This window comes from Rhamphochromis sp. 'chilingali' (genome assembly GCF_963969265.1).
Source record: "Rhamphochromis sp. 'chilingali' genome assembly, chromosome: 18".
Classification (NCBI taxonomy): Eukaryota; Metazoa; Chordata; class Actinopteri; order Cichliformes; family Cichlidae; genus Rhamphochromis; species Rhamphochromis sp. 'chilingali'.
The window spans coordinates 601,758-622,213 of record NC_137945.1 but is presented as its reverse complement, the minus strand read 5'-3'; the positions used below and the strand labels follow the sequence as shown (position 1 = coordinate 622,213).

The following is a 20,456-nucleotide window of genomic DNA, read 5'->3' as shown; positions in this document are numbered from 1 at the left end:
ATTTGTTGTTGTGTTTTTGATATTTTTTCCTTTTTTTTCTTTTATAAACTCAGACTAAGGTCCTGCAGTTTGTCAGAGATCAGCTGTGTTCATTTAGGTTCAGCTCTGAAATCCAACCCCTCCCATCTGAAACATCTGGACCTGACTGGAAATGAGCTGCAGGACTCAGGCGTGAAGCAGCTGTGCAGTTTTCTGGAGAGTCCACATTGTACACTGGAGTATCTGAGGTCAGACACCATGTGTTAGTTGTGATGAGATGTGAAAGTTGAGGTGTCAGTAAATGCGTACACATCCTGGTAATATAGACCAGATCAACATGATCTGTGCAGTGTCTAAGTTGTATGTCTGTGAACATTCTCAGTCATCCAGGTCATTGTAGTCTAAGGAGCTTGGAATGAAAAGCGTCTGGACTTTGTCTAGGTTAGCTGTGTCACGGGCGTTTTCTCAACATGTAGACCAGAAGCTAGAAAAAAGTGAGGTAGACTTTATAAAACAGCTCTCAGTCGCTCATTTAAGCTCACAGCCAACAGAAAATGGTCATTAAAAAAATTATGTTAATTCAAAGCTTCAGCCTTGTTCTTGGCAAGTCATTAGACAGTCAGATCTGCTCCTTTCTCACCACAACCATTTTTCAAAAAACAAGATGGTGACAATGAAAATACTCAGGTAAACATGAAGGTTAATCATCGCTCTGCTTTCCGGTTGTTTGTTAATGATTAAGAGCATCAGTAGGTGTAAAACTGTCTGAGCTTTAAATCACCATGTTCCACACGTGAAGTCCCGCACCCACTCCTTTGTCAGAGACAAAAACACGACCTAAACCAAATCTTTCTTCTTAAAAAAAATGCACAAACAGCTGCAGTTAATCTCTTGGTATTCCACAAGTCCAGTATGTGGAATAACAAGATGGCGCCGAGTATGGCAGCCTCGTCGCGAGCTCCCCCAAGCAACAGCTGTTTTCTGTGTTTAATTTTACTTTTCCTTTATTTTTTCACGAGCAGCACTTGTCTCCTTGTGTACGACCGACAAACCTTACTGGACATAAAAGACGGTCTTTCTTATAACTTTCCGGAGTTCAAGTTTTGCAACACGGACGCTCCGTTCGCAGACCCCCCATTCATCTCACCTGAGACGCCTTTGTTCTCTGGCCCTGGAGGCCGCAAACGCCGACGCAGAGGGAGAAGATCTGGCGTTCTGGTTCGACTGAGACGGCGCACTAACAGACCACCGTTACCCAGTTTATTACTGGCTAATGTGCAGTCTCTGGAGAACAAGCTATGCGAGCTTCGGGCACGGATCTCATTCAAGCGAGAGATGCGGGACTGCTGCGTGATCTGCCTCACAGAAACCTGGCTATCGGACAAGGTACCGGACTCCGCAATACAACTGCCGGGGTTCTCTGTGCACCGCGCGGACAGGTCACAGGATCTTACTGGGAAAAGCAGAGGCGGTGGTGTGTGTTTCATGATCAACAACAGCTGGTGTGATTATGCGAACGTGCACCCGGTCAAATCCTTCTGCTCACCGGACCTGGAGTACCTGATGATTAAGTGCCGGCCATTCTGGCTACCGAGGGAATTTACAGCAGTGATTATTACGGCTGTTTACATTCCCCCACAAGCCGACACTGACCGTGCACTCAGGGAACTGTACAGCGCGATCAGCAGCGAGGAAACCGCACACCCAGAGGCAGCGTTTATCACAGCCGGAGACTTTAATAAGGGAAACCTGAAGAAAGTCTCACCAAAACTCCATCAACACATCCTTTTCAACACACGTGGAAACCGGCAACTCGACCACTGTTACACCTCTTTCCGGGATGCGTACAAAGCCCTCCCCCGCGCCCCATTTGGCCAATCAGATCACCGCTCCATCCTGCTCCTGCTCGCCTACAGGCAGAAGCTGAAACAGGAAGCTCCAACCCGGAGGGCGGTGCACTGTTGGACGGACCAATCGGAGTCTGCGCTGCGGGACTGTTTTGATCACGCGGACTGGGAAATGTTTCACGTGGCTGCTAGAGACATTGATGAATACACGGACTCAGTCTGTGGATTTATCAGGAAATGCGTGGAAGATGTCGTCCCATCCAGAACAGTCAAATCCTTCCCAAATCAAAAACCCTGGATTAACGGAGATGTTCGCGCGGCACGGAACACCGCCTTTGCCTCCGCGAACACGTCGGACTACAAACACGCACATTACCAACTCCGGAAGACGATCAAAGCAGCCAAACGTGAGTACAGGGACAGGGTGGAGCAACAGTTTGACAACCCTCGGAGTATGTGGCAGGGACTAAACACGATCACAGACTTTAGAGGGAAAACCAGCACACCGCAGACCACGGCCTCTCTGTGTGAGGATCTAAACGTATTCTACGCTAGATTCGACACAGCGAACACCACGAGACCGGACAGTGTGCGCACCGCGGATGACGTCAGTGCGCACACTGTGTCTGAGGAGGATGTGCGGAGGTGCTTCAGGAAGGTGAACGCACGCAAAGCTACTGGTCCGGACGGGATTCCCGGCCGCGTCCTCAAGTCATGCGCGGCTCAGCTGGCTGGAGTGTTCACGCACATCTTCAACCTTTCCCTCTCTCTGTCTGTAGTCCCAGCCTGCTTCAAAATGGCCACCATCGTCCCTGTACCCAAATCCTCCACCATCTCCTCATTGAACGACTGGCGACCTGTAGCCCTGACCCCCATCGTAAGCAAATGCTTCGAGAAGCTGGTCAGGGACTTCATCTGCTCTGCACTACCCGACTCACTGGACCCTCTACAGTTTGCATACCGCCACAACAGGTCCACTGATGACGCCATAGCCCTGACACTACATACTGCCCTGTCACACCTGGAGAAGAGAGACACGTATGTGAGGATGCTGTTTGTAGATTACAGCTCAGCATTCAATACCATCGTTCCCTCGAAGCTGGACAGGAAACTGCAGGATCTAGGACTGAGCAGCTCCCTCTGCAGCTGGATCCTTAGCTTCCTGTCTGACAGACGCCAGGTGGTCAGACTGGGCAGCATCACCTCATCCCCCGTCACACTGAACACTGGTGCTCCACAGGGGTGTGTACTGAGCCCTCTCCTGTACTCACTCTACACCTACGACTGCACAGCCACTAACAGCTCCAACAAAAATGTAAACTTTTTTTGTCTGATCAGCAGTGCAAAATACATAACATATTGACTTATAGAAAGTATAGAGATTATTTGGATATCAAATACCAAACTACTAGTTTTCTTAATACAAATATAAAAAAATGTTTTATTTGTTTGTTCAAGTTTCTTTAGGAATTTTGGCCTGAGCTGTTTGGAGTTTCCATTTCCTTTTTTCTTTTTCAGTTTAGAAGACTGTACATTGTCAGAAATCAGCTGTCTGGTCTCAGCACTGAAGTCCAACCCCTCCCATCTAAAACATCTGGACCTGAGCCGCAACAAGCTGCACGATTCAGGAGTGAATGCGGTGTGTGGTTTTCTGGAGAATCCACAATGTGGACTTAAAACTTTGGGGTCAGTCACCATGTTCTAGTTGTGAGAATCTGGATATAATTCTGTTTTCTCCTTCTATGGTTCAGTCAACTAGCTGATGCAGAGTAATGCTGTGCTACATATTTAAAAGCTACATAGAGAAAAAATCTTCTATTGGGTAATTCACTTTGAGACTTGATTTACATGTCCACTTTCTCCTTATATTTGTCTTCAGTTCAAATTCAAAGCAGAAATAAAACTGCTGTGATTTCCATTGATTAAACTCTCACTTATTGAATTATACAAAGTCTTAAAAAACTTTAATTCTGCATGAGGACTACTAGGGGATAGTTTATTTCATTTAAGGAATGTCTCTAAACTCCGACATATGGTTTCCTCAGCTGAATTAGAAAAAATTGTTCATGCATTTGTGTGATCGCATTTAGATTATTGTAATGCCCTGTTTACTAGCTTGGACAAATCATCTCCTTCTCGCCTCCAAGCTATGCAAAATGCAGCAGCCAGGCTACTAACTCGTTCTAGCAAGCGAGCTCACATCACTCCTATTTTATATTCTTTCTTCCTGTAATCTATTACAGTTGTAAAAGAAACGGTCCAGGAACAGGTCACTCAGGTTAATCCTGTGTGAACAACTGTAAATATTCTTTTTTCATCTTTACATACTGTGTATTTGAAATATTCTTGTTTAATTGTTATTTACTTTATTCCTATCAAATAAATATCCATGTAATATTGTTCAAAGTTAGCGTTATGTTCATACATGTTAAAAATGCCTGTAAATCTAATTGAGTTCAGTGACAATTAGTGTTTGTTTTAATCAATTTATTAATAACACAAAACCTTTAATCTAACACAACACGTCTAACAACGTAACAAATATATTCAAATAAATAAATATCTTAATGCATAACTCATTTTGTCCTTGATCTTTCAAGAAGAGAAAACAGTCTGTCCATCCTCTGCCTGCTCTCCTCTCCTCAGCCTCTCTTTGCTGCCTCATGTCCTCTCTAATGAGGTCTAGCAGCTCATCATTCCTGTCTCTTTTCCTCTTTTTCCCTGTTGTGGGTGCCCCCCCCCTTTCTCATCACTGTCGTTTTGGTCTGACCCCCTCTCCTGACCCTGGATACTTGCAATCCTAAAGGCAGAGGAAATCAAAAATGACAGTAGACAAATGAAAACAACACAACTCTTAGTAATTGCACATTTATTACTTTGTGTTCTTAAGAATTTATCTTCTTGATAACACACATACGTACTTTGTATTTTTTGAAGTTCTCCCATTTCTTCTGGCCTGCAAGGGGGTGACTTTCACCTGCAGCCCCATCTTCTCCAGTATTGTCCTGATCACACACAACAAATAAGAAGAAAGGAAACCCTAGCAACTATGTTAATCCCTAAATCCAAACGTTTTCATAGCAGAACACCAGAGGAATACCGTCTGGACATCACAGGTTCTGTACAGCAGCGGTCCATGAGTCGTTTGGTACCGGGCCACGAGAGTTGAGGCTCCGGTGTGAAATTTATGGTTTTCAGGGTTTTTATCATTAACTCTGTTTCCCTGGGTCTTTTCCCGTGTTGTAGTTGTGTGTCTTATTTTGAAAGAAATATTTACACGTTACCATCGCGACTGGGGCGCATTAAGGGGCAGAGAGGAGGATGTTACTCTGTTGGCACATTTTCAGGAGGACGCTGCTAATAAAGTTACACAATTACACAGTTAATGTGCGTTTATTAATATAATTTCAAAATACCACAGTTTTTGTCTTGGTCGGATCATTTTATTTTGTCGTATTTTTCCACGACACATTGAAGGCCGCTCCGTGTCTAATGTAACCGGTCTGTGGTGCAACAAAGGTTGGGGACCGCTGCTGTACAGCATGAGGGTTAATAAAACCGCACTCATATATATCAATATGATGTATAAATTGATTAATTCTTGTACCTCCACGCCACAGTGGCCCGATTCTTCACCCAAGTGAAGAGGTGATCGTTTTCTCCTTGTTTTAATGAATGAGCCGCTTGGCCTTTGTTCCCCACAACATAACAGCATAGAAATTAATTTGAAAAAATCCAAATTAGCTGTATGTAAGCCGCAATATATGACAAACCGCAGGACCCACCATACAAGCTAGTTTAGGGTTATTTGAATAATAAAAAAAAAAAAAAATGCAGATGCCCATAGCTTAACAACACAACCGCTATGACAATTTAACTTTTTTACAACCAGATTTTCATATACTTACATTTGAAAGTGTTTTCCTCTTCGACCACCATTGTTATCAGAAAAAAGTCTCCGGTATGGCCTGCAATGGATCCTGGGATATGGTAGGACACGAAGGATACATTGGACACATCCTAAAAATTTGGGGAAAAGTAGGATGCATTTGTCGGCACATTTTGAGTACTCTTTGAATTCGGACAGCCTTCGTCGCGTCCCTGTGACGTCATTTTTTCCAAATATGGAATCGAAGCATCCTTCCCTTGAATTCGGACACAGCTAACCCTCAAATTCGCGGAAAAGTAGGACGTATTTGTCGCCACATTTTGAGTACTCTTTGAATTCGGACAGCTGTCATTACGTCGCTGTGACGTCATTGCCTCAAAATACGTACTTCGAGGCATGCTTCCCCTGAATTCGGACACAGCTAGGGAATGACTGAAAACACACGGACTAAGTACACACAGGAGGATAATGAGGGAAGCGGAAACACACGGGGAAACAGCTGAAGCAAATGAACATAACAACGTCACAGAGGAAGTGTAAAATTAAACACAATGAACACAGTAACACAGGACCTCTTCAAAATAAAACAGGAAACATAATGAAACACAGACATGACGAAACACAGACATGACTACATGAACTTGACAACAAAATACATGCAGACATGAAACACATAAAGGACAAGGAAGACGTAACACAGGGGTTGAATTTTCTTTATCTCTGATGAAGTTATGAAATTATTTTATGCACAAAATTGAAAAGAAAACTCCATCTTTTATTCTTTATTCAGATTTGATTACTGTGGTTTGTCAGACATCAGCTGTTTGGTCTCAGCACTGAAGTCCAAACCCAGTCACCTGAGAGACCTGAACCTTAGTAACAACTACCTGCAGGATTCAGGAGTGAAGCAGCTGTGTGGTTTTCTGGAGAGTCCAGGATGTAAGCTTGAAACTCTGAGGTCAGTCAGCATGTTTTAATTGTGCCGAGATGAATATGATGTGAAAGTTGTACTGACACTAAGCTACAGACATAAGGCTGATATTATACTGATCCACACTGAGGATCTTCATGGTAAAGTCTCTTTTCTTCCTCTCTGGTTTAGTCCAATGACTGTAGCAGAACAATGTTCACATTTCAGACCTTCAACAAAGAAGAAAAATCCATACAGTTGATTTTCACCTTCAGTTTCTCCTCATGATTTTCTTTTCTTTTCTTTTCTTTGTATCCATTAACATCTGAGTCACTATAATATTTTTATATATAAAATTATGAATTTAAGGGTCACCACATTTTTTCACTTTGTGTGTGAACAGGAGTCATGAGGTCTTACTTACTGTAGACCCCATCACTCTTGTTCATAATTTGATAGTTTAAAAAATAGACAGTCAACTCTGTCAGAGGCATTGTGGGGTCACATTAATTATTATTATTATACTATTGTGTTTTTGCAAAAATTAAAATGCCCTTCATTCCTTCATGTTCTTATCTGCGAGACATTGCATGAGTTATAAATTTAGTCCTCACATGGAAGTTTGAGCCCACATTGTTTCTCACTCTCTGCTGAAAACATAAAGACAGATGGTCTTCTCTGTAAGTGTTTCCTACTTCACAGTAATTTGGTTTTGTGTTGTAGGGATGACTCCTCTGTTAAATGGTAGCATACCAGTAGTTTAGCTTGTTTGTAATAGCATGAATATAATCCATTGTTTCAACATTGTTTGGTTTTAATTTACATTTTAGGGTTTTTTAAAAGCATCCATTTATATTTTTAAAATGGAACAGGAATTGGGAATTGGGGAAAAAAAGTATTATCTATAACTTTATTGAAGTTTCCTGAAGACTGTGTGAAGCTGTTGTTTGAAGTTTGTCTAATAAACTTACATCTTTCATTCTTTATACAGATTGTTGAGCTGTGGTTTGTCAAAGATCAGCTGTAATTATCTGGCAGCAGCTCTGAAGTCCAACCCTTCCCATCTGAGAGAGCTGGACCTGTGCTACAATGACCTGCAGAATCCAGATCTGTCTGAGCTGGTTGATCTTCAGGAGAGTCTAGACTACAGACTGGAAACTCTGCAGTACGTGAACTGTTGGAGTGAGTGGGTGGTGCTGTCAGCAGTATTGTACTAAACACAGTCAGTATGAAACAAAGATCCAGTGTTTCTTGTAAAGTTGGAGGCTTCTCACTGAAGCCTTATAAAGAGTAATCATCATTCATCAAACTGTAAGAGCATCAAATCTAATCTCACACTGTTTGTTCTCTCATTTCATGCCTTAACAGCTGATCAGTTTTAATGTTGTCGCAGTATGACTCAAGACTGTGACAACAAGTGACGAGACTGCAAATCACTGGCTCTTATTACAGAGAACCATCCTTACATTTAGTAACCATGTGGTCGTCATACAGACCACCCACATAGCAGACACATCTGGCCCGGATCTGGTGTCAAGCTGGCACTTCTGACTGACTGATGTCATGGCAGGGTGTATGTCAACCAGATGTGGGCCAGGTCTGGCAATGATGGCAGTATTTATGTTCCTATTTTCCTATTTTAGTTAGAAAACCCAAATGCCATGTTGCAATACTATACTGCTATGGTAGCCAACATTTCAAATGCAGCCTTGACAGGTTTGTGAGTGTACACTTTATCCAAACCCTAGTAAGGGTTTATGCATTTTTACCACTGGGTGGCTGTAGCTCAGGAGGAAGATCAGGTCACCTAGTGATCAGAAGGTTAATGGTTTGAGCCCTGGCTCATCCAGTCTGCTTGTCAAGAGTGTGAATGTGTATGAATGCAGTTAGGGAAGCAATGAGTTTAGAGAAAGTGTGTGAATGTGGCAAGTTGTATAGAGCACTTTGAGTAATCTGGGAGAGTAGAAAATCGCTATATAAGAATCAGTCCATTCACTGTCTGCAATTGGCCCGTGGCTGCACAGAACTTACACGTGGCCCACATACCATACAGAATGACGGCCCTTTGGTGGCCCAGATCAGGTTTGCCAGAGGTAATCCACGCATGGGCCAGCACAGGACCACCAGTGTATCTGCAACTGGCCTTGTGCTGGCCTATGTCTGGGCCACCTTTGGCAAACCAGATCTGGGCCACCAAAGGGACGTCATTCTTTGCGGTATGTGAGCCATGTGTAAGCACATTGCGTGGGCCAGATCTGGGCCATACCAATTTTGCTATGTGGGCAGAAGCTCTGCTGAAGTCTACGAATCATGTTTATGTCTGTGTCCTTCTGTCAGTAATGTTCAGTGACAGCCTCCATGTTGATCAAACAATTCAATTTTCTATTCAATTTTATTTACACAGCGCCAAATCACAACAACAGTCGCCTCAAGGTGCTTTATATTGTACAGTAGATCCTACAATAATAGATACAGAGAAAAACCCAACAATCATATGACCCCCTATGAGCAGCACTTTGGCCACAGTGGGAAGGAAAAACTCCCTTTTAACATGAAGAAACCTCCAGCAGAACCAGGCTCAGGGAGGGGCGGGGCCATCTGCTGTGATTGGTTGGGGTGAGAGAAGGAAGACAGGATAAAGACATGCTGTGGAAGAGGGACAGAGATTAATAACAAGTATGATTCAATGCAGAGAGGTCTATTAACACATAGTGAGTGAGAAAGGTGACTGGAAAGGAAAAACTCAATGCATCATGGGAATCCCCAGCAGCTTACGTCTATTGCAGCATAACTAAGGGAGGATTCAGGATCACCTGGTCCAGCCCTAACTATATGCTTTAGCAAAAAGGAGAGTTTGAAGCCTAATCTTGAAAGTAGAGATAGTGTCTGTCTCCTGAATCCAAACTGGAAGCTGGTTCCACAGAAGAGGGGCCTGAAAACTGAAGGCTCTGCCTCCCATTCTACTTTTAAATACTCTAGGAACAACAAGTAGGCCTGCAGTGTGATAGCGAAGTGCTCTAATAGGTTGATATTGTCGCGATCTGTGGAGGCAGAACGTGCGGTGGTGTGTGGGATGGACCCAGGTGCGGACACACAAGAGTAGGCTGGAATAAACTTAACTGAAAGCGAGCCTTTATTATGGCTGAAGACAAAGTGTACAAACAAAGCAGGGATAGCGTGACTAGACTATAACTAAACTGGGAAAACTAATACTGTGACAAACTAAGAAAACTCAGAGACTATGATGATCACTGCAAAGACTGACAGTGAAAACATGGAGGTGAGAACACAGACGACGCGACACAGACTGCATGAAACACAGAGACTAAATACACATGAGGGATGATCAGGGGAAGTGGCCACACATGGGAGCACAGCTGACACACATGAACCTAACGACAGGAGAGGTGAAACTGAATACACTGACATTGAATACAGACTTACAAAGTAAAACAGGAAACATGGAGATTAGACATGACATAAACTAAACATAACTCATGACAGGTAGACGCACGAACCAGGGAGACGGAGTACAGGGGAAGATGACAGAAACAACTAAGGAACAAAACTAAACTGCAATCTAGAAATTAACTAGGTGAACTAAGCTAGGTTCAAATGAATACAAAAGATACATGAAACTCAAATACTGGGTCGCTTGACCCAGGACCATGACAGATATGGTACTACAAGGTCATTAAGATAAGATAGGGCCTGATTATTTAAGACCTTGTATGTGAGGAGCAGGATTTTGAATTCAATTCTGCATTTAACAGGAAGCCAATGAAGGGAAGCCAATACAGGAGAAATCTGCTCTCTCTTTCTAGTCCCTGTCAGGACTCTTGCTGCAGCATTTTGGATTAACTGAAGGCTTTTCAGGGAGTTTTTAGGACTTCCTGATAATAATGAATTACAGTCGTCCAGCCTGGAAGTGACAAATGCATGAGCTAGTTTTTCCGCATAACTCTGAGACAGGATATTTCTAATTTTAGAGATGTTGCGCAAATGCAAGAAAGCAGTCTTACATATTTGTTTAATGTGTGCATTAAAGGACATGTCCTGGTCAGAAATGACTCCAAGGTTCCTCAAAGTATTATTAAAGGCCAAGGTAATGCCATCCAGAGTAAGAATCTGGTTAGATACCATATTTCTAATATTTTCAGGGCCGAGTACAATAACCTCAGTTTTATCTGTGTGTGAATGTGTGTGTGAATGGGTGGATGACTGGATATGTAAAGCGCTTTGGGGTCCTTAGGGACTAGTAAAGCGCTGTATAAATACAGGCCATTTACAGGCCATTTACCATCTGAATTAAGAAGCAGAAAGTTAGCGGCCATCCAGGTCTTTATGTCTTTAAGACATTCCTGCAGTGTAACTCATTGGTGTGTGTTATCTGGCTTCATGGACAGATAGAGCTGGGTGTCATCTGCATAGCAGTGTAAATGTATGCTATGTCTTCTAATGATGCTGCCTAAGGGAAGCATGTATAATGTAAACAGAATTGGTCCTAGCACTGAACCCTGTGGAACTCCATAATTAACCTCAGTGTGTGAAGAGGACTCTCCATTTACATGCACAAACTGGAGTCTATTAGATAGATATGATACAAACCACTGCAGTGCAGTACCTGTAATACCTACAGCATGTTCTAATCGCTCTAATAGGATATTATGGTCAACAGTATCGAATGCTGCACTGAGGTCTAGCAGGACAAGCACAGAGATGAGTCCACTGTCAGAGGCCATAAGAAGATCATTTGTAACCTTCACTAAAGCTGTTTCTGTGCTGTGATGAGCTCTGAAACCTGACTGAAACTCTTCAAATAAGCCTCTGCAGATGATCTGTTAGCTGTTTGACAGCTACTCTTTCAAGGATGTTTGATATAAAGGAAGGTTGGAGATTGGCCTATAATTAGCTAAGACTGCTGGGTCTAGAGATGCTTTTTGAGTAAAGGTTTAACTACAGCCAGCTTGAAGGCCTGTGGTACATAGCCGATCATTAGAGATAGGTTGATCATATTTAAGATCGAAGCATTAATTAATGGCAGGACATCTTTTGTAGGAATGGGGCCTAAAAGACACGTTGATGATTTGGAGGAAGTAATTGTTGAACTTAACTCAGAAAGATCAATTGGAGAAAAAGAGTCTAAATGAATATCAATGGTACTGAAAGTAGCTGTCGATACTATTACATTTATGGGATGATTATTGGTAATCACTGGTAAGGGCTTTCTTATAAAAGCAACAAAGTATTTCTCCAGGCTAAGTGATGATCTTCTAAATTTGTGACATGTTATTTCCTCTCCAGCTTATGAGTCATCTGCTTTAAGCTATGTGTTTGAGAATTATACCACAGAGTCAGGTACTTCTGGTTTGAGGTCTTAGTTTTCACCGGACCTACAGTATCCAGAGTCTTACGTAGTGAATAGGTAAAGTTATTAACAGGATAATCTACCTCTGTTGGAGCAGCGTTCAGGTAGATGCTCTGCTCTATGTTGGTACAGAGCATTGAAGATGATAACAGTGGGTGGATTATATTCTTAAACTTAGTTACAGCGCTTTCAGAAAGACATCTACTGTGGTGAAGTCTACTCCCCACCGCTGTGTAATCAATTATTGTAAATGTAAATGTTATCAGGAAATGATCAGACAGCAGAGGGTTTTCAGGAAACACTGTTAAATGTTCAGTTTCTATGCCATATGTTAAAACAAGATCTAGAGTGTGATTAAAGTGGTGGGTGGGTTCTTTTACATTTTGAGAGAAGCCAATTGAGTCTAATAACAGATTAAATGCCATGTTTGACCTCAGGTGGGTGTGTTGCCGAGTGGGGAAAAACAGCCCCCAGCTGCTTGGGGTCTGCCGGGGAACAGCTAGTGGGGCCTACGCTATCTTCGGCTGCACCAGCTCCAGGGGCCTGGCTAGCTACGGGTGTATCAATCAATAATCCTGGCCTCCAGAGCTGCAAATATGCTACATTTGTTACAAGTATCACTACTGCTAAAGGAGGCCGAGGAGTAACTAAACAAATGACACAATGAGCAGGAAAGTGCAGGAGTAAGTAAGTAAGTAAGGTTTATTTATAAAGCACTTTTCGTAGACAGGCATTCACAAAGCGCTGAGGTTAAAATAAAGAAAACATTAAGTAATAAAATAGATAATATAAACAATGTAAATTCAAAACAATTCAAAAGTGTTGATTAACGGAAGGCCTGTTTAAATAATAAAGTTTTTAACTGCTTTTTAAAGGATTCCACACAGTCAACCAAACGTAATTGTGGTGGTAGACTGTTCCAAAGCCTTGGTGCCACAGACTGAAAGGCTCTGTCCCCTTTCGTCTTCAGTCGTGTACGGGGAACAACCAACAAACTCTGAGCCTGTGAGCGAAGACAACAAGCAGCAGTGTATTTTATAAGAAGCTTGGATAAATAATCTGGGGCCTTGCCATTTAGTGCTCTGTATGTTAAAACAAGAATTTTAAAACGAAATCTAAAATCTATTGGGAGCCAATGTAAAGAATATAAAATGGGAGTAATGTGAGCACGCTTGCTAGAACGAGTTATTAATAAATCATTATAGACCGTTAAGAGAGCGGTCTCAGTGGAGTGCTGCTTTTGAAAGCCAGACTGAAAAGGGTCAGCAATCTGTAATCTGCATAGTAAGGGCCTGAACTGACTTTCTACATTTTTTTCCAGTAATTTGCTTAAAAATGGCAATTTTGAAATAGGCCGGTAATTACTAGTAGAGCTAGGATCTAGATTCTGTTTTTTCAATAGAGGAGTTACCTCAGCATGTTTAAAATAAGATGGAACACAGCCTTGCCTCAGTGAACTGTTGATGATGGATAGTAATGTGGGACCAATGCTGGTGAGAGTCCCAGACAGGACAGAGGGAGGTAATATATCTAAAGAGCATGATGAGGATTTCATTTTACCTATCACTGTAATTAAGTCATTAAGTGTGATTGGAGAAAAGGAAATAAATGATCCAAAACACCAAGGGGCATCTTCATAAGGGGAGGCACTTGAGGAGATTTTGGATCTCAGGTCCGTCACCTTATTTACAAAGTGATGGAGAAAAGTATTACAATCTTCATCAGAAATTAACACAGCATGCTGAGTTGGAGGAGAAACAATACTGTTGATGGTATCATCAACATTTTTTTCTTTTTTTGGCTCTCAGAGGAGGCGGACGCACTTTTTCTCCTCTCCCTTATCTTCCCTGCTAGTTCTTACTTCTATCGTTGCACCATCGAGAGCATCCTGACCAACTGTATAACCGTCTGGTACGGGAACTGCTCTGCCTCGGACCGGAAGGCGTTGCAGAGGGTCGTGAAAACTGCCCAGCGCATCGCCGGAGCACCACTTCCTGCCATAAAGGACATCTACAGGAAGCGGTGTCTGAAAAGGGCTGGGAAAATCATCGAAGACCCCAGTCACCCATCACATGGACTCTTCACCCTCCTGCCCTCTGGGAGGCGCTACAGGAGCCTCCGGACTAAGACCACCAGGTACCGGAACAGCTTCTTCCCCACAGCTGTCAGACTCCTGAACTCTGCCTCCTGACATCTGACCCACGTTAACACATGGACTGAACATACACACACCCACAATGGACAACTGTACCCTCAAACACACAATAATAACATGGACTGAACCACCACTCACAACCACTAGCACTTTATATAGCCTCTGTAGAAACTATCTACACCCTCACTTATCTTAACTGCACTACTGTATAGCTCTGTGTAAATAATCATTCTGTACATTCGATAATCTTTAATCCTACAACTGTTTACAACTTGCATAGTTCCCATTTCTGTATAGCTGTATATCTCAGATTCTGTAAAGTTATTTATTTCATATTCTGTATAGTTTTTCATATTTATATCCTGTTCATATCCTGTACATAGCTTGTACTCACTACAGCCTGTACATACTTATAGTTATAGAATATTCACAACATACTTCATACCGTGTACATTATAACATACCATAATAGACCCATTTCTGTAATATACTCACATATCTATATTATTGCTAATATATATTGTAATATATCTATATCACTAAAGCACTTCTGGATGGATGCAAACTGCATTTCGTTGCCCTGTACCTGTGCATGTGCAATGACAATAAAGTTGAATTCTATTCTATTCTATTCTATTCTATTCTATTCTATTATGTCCTTGTCTAGTCTCTAGTCTTTCCCTGGAACACCCTCTCGCAGTCTTTCTAAAACCTAAAAGAGAATTATGGATTTGATCAACTGGTCTCTGAATGCTATTGACACCCTTTTCTTAACGAGAAGTCTGGTGTCAGGAGAACCTGAGTGCCCTGGAGAGACTTTCCCTGCTGGATACACGATGGACGGGTGGCAGTAATGGAGGGTCGTGTGCCTGGCGGGACTGTCGATTGAGGATGCTGAAGATATGTACCTATTCGAAACCATGATAACAGGGTTCTTGCTGATCGGAGCTGGCTTGGCCCTGGCTTATCCCAGCAGGTCCCTGAGGTCATGTGACCAGGGCTTGCTTGCTGTCCAGCACATGAGGCTGAAAACAAAAGGCGACAAAGCTTTTGGAACTGTGGCCCCCAGATTGTGGAATTCTCTCCCTTTGAGCCTGAGATCTGTGGACTCAGTGGTCGCTTTTAAAAAACAGCTAAAAACCCATCTTTTTAAACTTGCTTTTAGTTGATTTTTATTTTTAGGTTTTAGCTTCTGTGAAGCACTTTGTGATTTTTATCTTGAAAGGTGCTATATAAATAAAGTTTTACTTACTTACTTACTTATCGGAGAATTAAGACAGCGGAAACCGGCTGTTCAAACCCCCACAAGGCTGCCTGCTGGGATTGGAATGACAGGTACGACTTCTCAGAAAGGGCTCACTGAAGGCAGCATGGTTAAGAGCTTGGAGGCGCTTACGACTGCAGTGAATGCTCAGAATAACACCTTTGAGCGTATGTATGTTGGATTACATCAGGAAAGAATCAACTCACAACAACATCTCTGGGCGGAAGCTGGATTACATCGCGGATCAGTTGGCTGCGGTCGTGAGGTCTCCGAATCTGCTATGTGAGCAAAAAAAGAGCGACAAGACCCAGAGGTGGGACCAAGTCATTGTTTTGCAAGTCTCAAGTAAGTCTCAAGTCTTTATCCTCAAGTCTCAAGTCAAGTCTCAAGTAATGTCAGGCAAGTCAGAGTCGAGTCTCAAGTCACTGGTGTAAAAGTCCGAGTCAAGTCACAAGTCTGAAACTTTGAATTTCAAGTCCTTTCGAGTCTTTAAAAAAAAACAACGAAAAAATAATGTTGCAGTTATGCTAAATGTAAATATTAGACCATGTAATTTTTTAATCTGTGTTTTTCTCAACACATGACAAAATAGTGAACTTAGAAAATATACACAAATTGTGAAATTGCACCTCTTTAAAATGCAGCTCAATTAAACCTAGCTCCAAGAATAATTTTCACCGACAGTTCTGAGATAAGCTGCATGTTATTCTTGGATGCGGTTGTAGGACCAGCTTTAAAATCGCATGACAAAAATATCATACATATAAAAAAAAAAAACTGTATCACCAACGTAGCCTGGACAACATTTGCTAGTTAGATGAAGTCAGCTATCTCATCTTAGCATATTTATATGCATATTTATAATTATACGGTTCTTGGAGTGAGTGCATACACTCATGAAGTTTAGTAACTTCAGGTCACTGCAACAAGCCCAGGTACAGTTTACCGACGGATGGGTGCAGGACCTTGAAATGCACCGTGTAGAACGAAAGACCATCGTACGTATCATAAGTTTACCAGTCTCACAAATCGTCTTCATAAATACACATTCCTTAACCGTTTATTAATAGGACCTTTGAGCTCAACGGTAATTAATTAGTAGTGGAAATAATTTCTGGTAGCATCACAGAAATGTAGCAGTGACAATAATACTGTATGCTGTAATCGTACTGGGCAATTAGTGATACAAAAAACCTGTTTTATCCTGTGAATAAAAGTATATGTTTTTGTCAATGTACCATAATAACAGAAGCGAAACACAATATTGTGTCAGGACAATTCACTATTTATGCACAATAAATAAAGGAGCATAGCGCCACAATTTCTGTTCAGCGCCAGACTTGCTTGTAACCTATATCACTAATTATGTTAAGAAAAATGACGCATTAACTACAACAGCAGACTGACCTTTGTGTAAATGCTTGGAGCAGACTAACCTGTGAGCTGGAGGGTTCTGGGACGTTATATTTGGTCTTTGAATGGCTGCAATCCAGGCCATCCGTCGCGTCTTTGTTACTTCGGAAACATGGCTCGAACAATTTCTCTTCAACGACGTAATCCTATAACTGTCATGATCCTGGGTCCTTTTGACCCAGCGTTTTGTGTTTTCTCTTTGCGATTTTGGTTCTGTTCTCTAATTGGTGTTTACCCTGTTCCCCCCCGTGTGTTCCTGTTTTATTGTGAAGGTCTGCGTCTTATGTGAGTGTTTTCAGTTTGCCTCCCTGGTCTCGTCATGTTAATCACTCCCAGCTGTGTCTCCCACCTGTGTGTAATCTCCCTGTGTTCTCTGAGTGTATTTAAGTTGTATTTTCTGTCTTGGTAATCGCTGGTTCGTCTGTGTTGTTTCCCCTCGGTCTCCCTGTATGTATTTCTCCGGACCTCCCTGCATCCTCATTCTGGTTTGTCTTATTAGTTTACCCAGTTTAGGTTTCCGGTTTCATGTTTTGTCGCCACCGCTGTTTGTACTCACACCCCTGTAAATAAACACTCATCTGCACCAGAGCTGCCGCATTTTGGGTCCTATTTCATATTCCACACGGCTTGCCCCGGCAAACCGTGACAGTACGAACCAGCCACCATGGACCCAGCGGCAGTCAATCCGTCCGAGGAGCTCCAGGACGACATTGCGTACAATGTGGAGATTCTCTTCGGGCTATGGCTGGAGAACCCTCCAGAGGAGCTTCGTCGTGCCGTGGAAAGTCGGCTACAACGGCTCTTTTCTGGCCTGCCATGGCTTCTGCAGTCGCTTCCTCCGACCATGCAGGCTTTTCTCCGGCTCACACCGCACCTTCTCTCAGCCACTCCTGCCTCGCTGCCCGACTCGCCGGATGTGATCTTGCCCGGCCCGTCGGAGCCGTCTGCGGGGAGGAAACGCCGATCGCGCCGCAAGCGCGCCACCCCACAGCCGGACGTTTGGGCTTCTAAATCGCCGGCTGTGGTGAGTGAGGACTCTTTTTCATTTTCGGACTGCATGACTGTTCATTCAGGGGCTGCGTTTTGTGTGGCGGATGTCAACGCGAGCTGCTTATCGCCTGTGCAGCTACCGGCAGCTAAGTTAGCTCCCCCGCAGCCACTCTCAGCTCGGTTAGCTCCCCCGCAGCCACTCTCAGCTTGGTTAGCTCCCCCGCAGCCAGTGCTCCTCTCAGCTCAGTCTCCTGTGCCTCCTTCAGTTCAGTCTCCTGTGCCTCCTTCAGTTCAGTCTCCAGTGTCCCCTTCAGTTCAGTCTCCAGTGTCCCCTTCAGTTCAGTCTCCAGTGCCACCCTCAGTTCAGTCTCCAGTGCCACCCTCAGTTCAGTCTCCAGTGCCGCCTGTAGCGCAGGCCCCAGTAGCTCCAGTGCCGCCTGTAGCGCAGGCCCCAGTAGCTCCAGTGCCGCCTGTAGCGCAGGCCCCAGTAGCTCCAGTGCCGCCTGTAGCGCAGGCCCCAGTAGCTCCAGTGCCCCCGCTACCCGTAGCTCTGGCTCCAGTATCACCGGTTTCACTCATTCACTCCATGCAGGGAGAAAGTCTAATTTCACCTCAAGGTGCTTTTAATGGTTTAGCCGCCATTGGCACAGTTTGCCGCTCCAGGGCTTCCCCAGAGGCTAGGTCTCAGTCCCCGGCTGATTCTGGACCCCTGAAGTTTATGCAGCCACCTGAGAACTGCACCATGTCAGCGTTGCCTGGGCAGAGCCAGTGCTCAGTGCATCGCCAGTTGCCTTCGTGTTTGCCAGAGGACTCCATGACTGCTGGCTTAGTGGTGACTTCTGCTGGAGGGTCCGTAGGACCGCTCCGGCCTTCGTCTCTAGTCTCCGCTGGGGGGTCCGAGAGACCGCTCCGGCCTTCGTCTCCTGTCTCCGCTGGAGGGTCCGAGGGACCGCTCCGGCCTTCGTCTCCTGTCTCCGCTGGAGGGTCCGAGGGGCCCGTTCAGCCTCCCGCCTCCGCTGGAGGGTCCGAGGGGCCCGTTCAGCCCGTCCAGCCACCTGCTGTAGCTCCATCATCATCCTCGCCTGCTGCAGCTCCAGGGCCTTCAGCCTCGCCTGGCCCAGCCTCCGTGTCTTCAGCCTCGCCTGGCCCAGCCTCCGTGTCTTCAGCCTCGCCTGGTCCGGCCTCAGAGCCTTCAGCCTCGCCTGGTCCGGCCTCTGCCTGTGCTTCGCCTGGTCCGGCCTCTGCCTGTGCTTCGCCTGGTCCGGCTTCAGCCTGTGCTTCGCCTAGTCCGGCCTCTGCAGCCTCGCCTGGTCCGGATCGCCATCGCCTGAGTTGCCGCCGTTGCCTTCCGCGCGGTCGGCCCCCTGAACTGCTCCGTCGTCTCCCTCGTCGCCGCCGTTGCCTTCCGCACGGCCGGCCCCCGGACCCTCTTCGCCTGAGTGGCCGCCGTTGCCTTCCGCACGGCCGGCCCCCGGACCGCCATCGCCTGAGTGGCCGCCGTTGCCTTCCGTACGGCCGGCCCCCGGACCGCCATCGCCTGAGTGGCCGCCGTTGCCTCCCGCACGGCCGGCCCCCCGACCTGTGTCCACGTCGCCGCCGTTGCCGTCCGCACGGTCGGCCCCCCGAACTGTGTCCACGTCGCCGCTGTTGCCGTCCGCACGGTCGGCCCCCTGAACTGTTTTGGACTCCTGTGCTGTCGGCCCCCTGAACTCTTCTGTTTTGGACTCTGTTTTTTCCTGTGTTCTGGTGTGCTTCGTTTCTTTTCTCTTGTTTTTTGTTTTTGTCTTTTGGCCTTCTGGTGCTCCGGTTTTGTTTTGCTTCGAGCCCTCCTTCCTGGGCCCCCGCCGCCCGCCCTGGTCGGGTTGTTTTCTGTTTTTTCTGGCTGTTTTGTTTCTTGTTGGGCTGTCTGGGGCCAGCCTTTGAGGGGGGGGGGGGGGGGGGTACTGTCATGATCCTGGGTCCTTTTGACCCAGCGTTTTGTGTTTTCTCTTTGCGATTTTGGTTCTGTTCTCTAATTGGTGTTTACCCTGTTCCCCCCCGTGTGTTCCTGTTTTATTGTGAAGGTCTGCGTCTTATGTGAGTGTTTTCAGTTTGCCTCCCTGGTCTCGTCATGTTAATCACTCCCAGCTGTGTCTCCCACCTGTGTGTAATCTCCCTGTGTTCTCTGAGTGTATTTAAGTTGTATTTTCTGTCTTGGTAATCGCTGGTTCGTCTGTGTTGTTTCCCCTCGCTCTCCCTGTATGTATTTCTCCGGACCTCCCTGCATCCTCATTCTGGTTTGTCTTATTAGTTTACCCAGTTTAGGTTTCCGGTTTCATGTTGTGTCGCCACCGCTGTTTGTACTCACACCCCTGTAAATAAACACTCATCTGCACCAGAGCTGCCGCATTTTGGGTCCTATTTCATATTCCACACGGCTTGCCCCGGCAAACCGTGACAATAACAACCGATCTCTTTACCCGTCGGCTTCCCGTGGCTGTCATGCGACCGGCTATTGCAGTTAATAATACAACGGCTTCTTGACATTTTTGTGTTTCTTTTTATCGCTGTATAACTGATTTTAATTGAAAGCCTGCGTGCGCTAGTACCGCTTGCCACGAGTTCCCAGAATCCTTTGCGGTTCTACCCGTGAATGACGTCA

General features: G+C 44.8%; 1 protein-coding gene across 1 annotated transcript in view; it reads left to right on the top strand.

The window, feature by feature from the left end:
* Nucleotides 1-20,456, top strand: part of LOC308385295 (NLR family CARD domain-containing protein 3-like) — a gene marked incomplete at its 5' end in the record, with an annotated part of 33,049 nt that overhangs the window by 8,198 nt on the left and 4,395 nt on the right. The window contains 4 exons of the mRNA XM_080864135.1: nucleotides 54-227; nucleotides 3,345-3,512; nucleotides 6,506-6,673; nucleotides 7,617-7,790. Of these exons, the coding sequence (XP_080720261.1) occupies nucleotides 54-227; nucleotides 3,345-3,512; nucleotides 6,506-6,673; nucleotides 7,617-7,790 (684 nt within the window). The remainder of the gene's footprint in view (nucleotides 1-53; nucleotides 228-3,344; nucleotides 3,513-6,505; nucleotides 6,674-7,616; nucleotides 7,791-20,456) is intronic.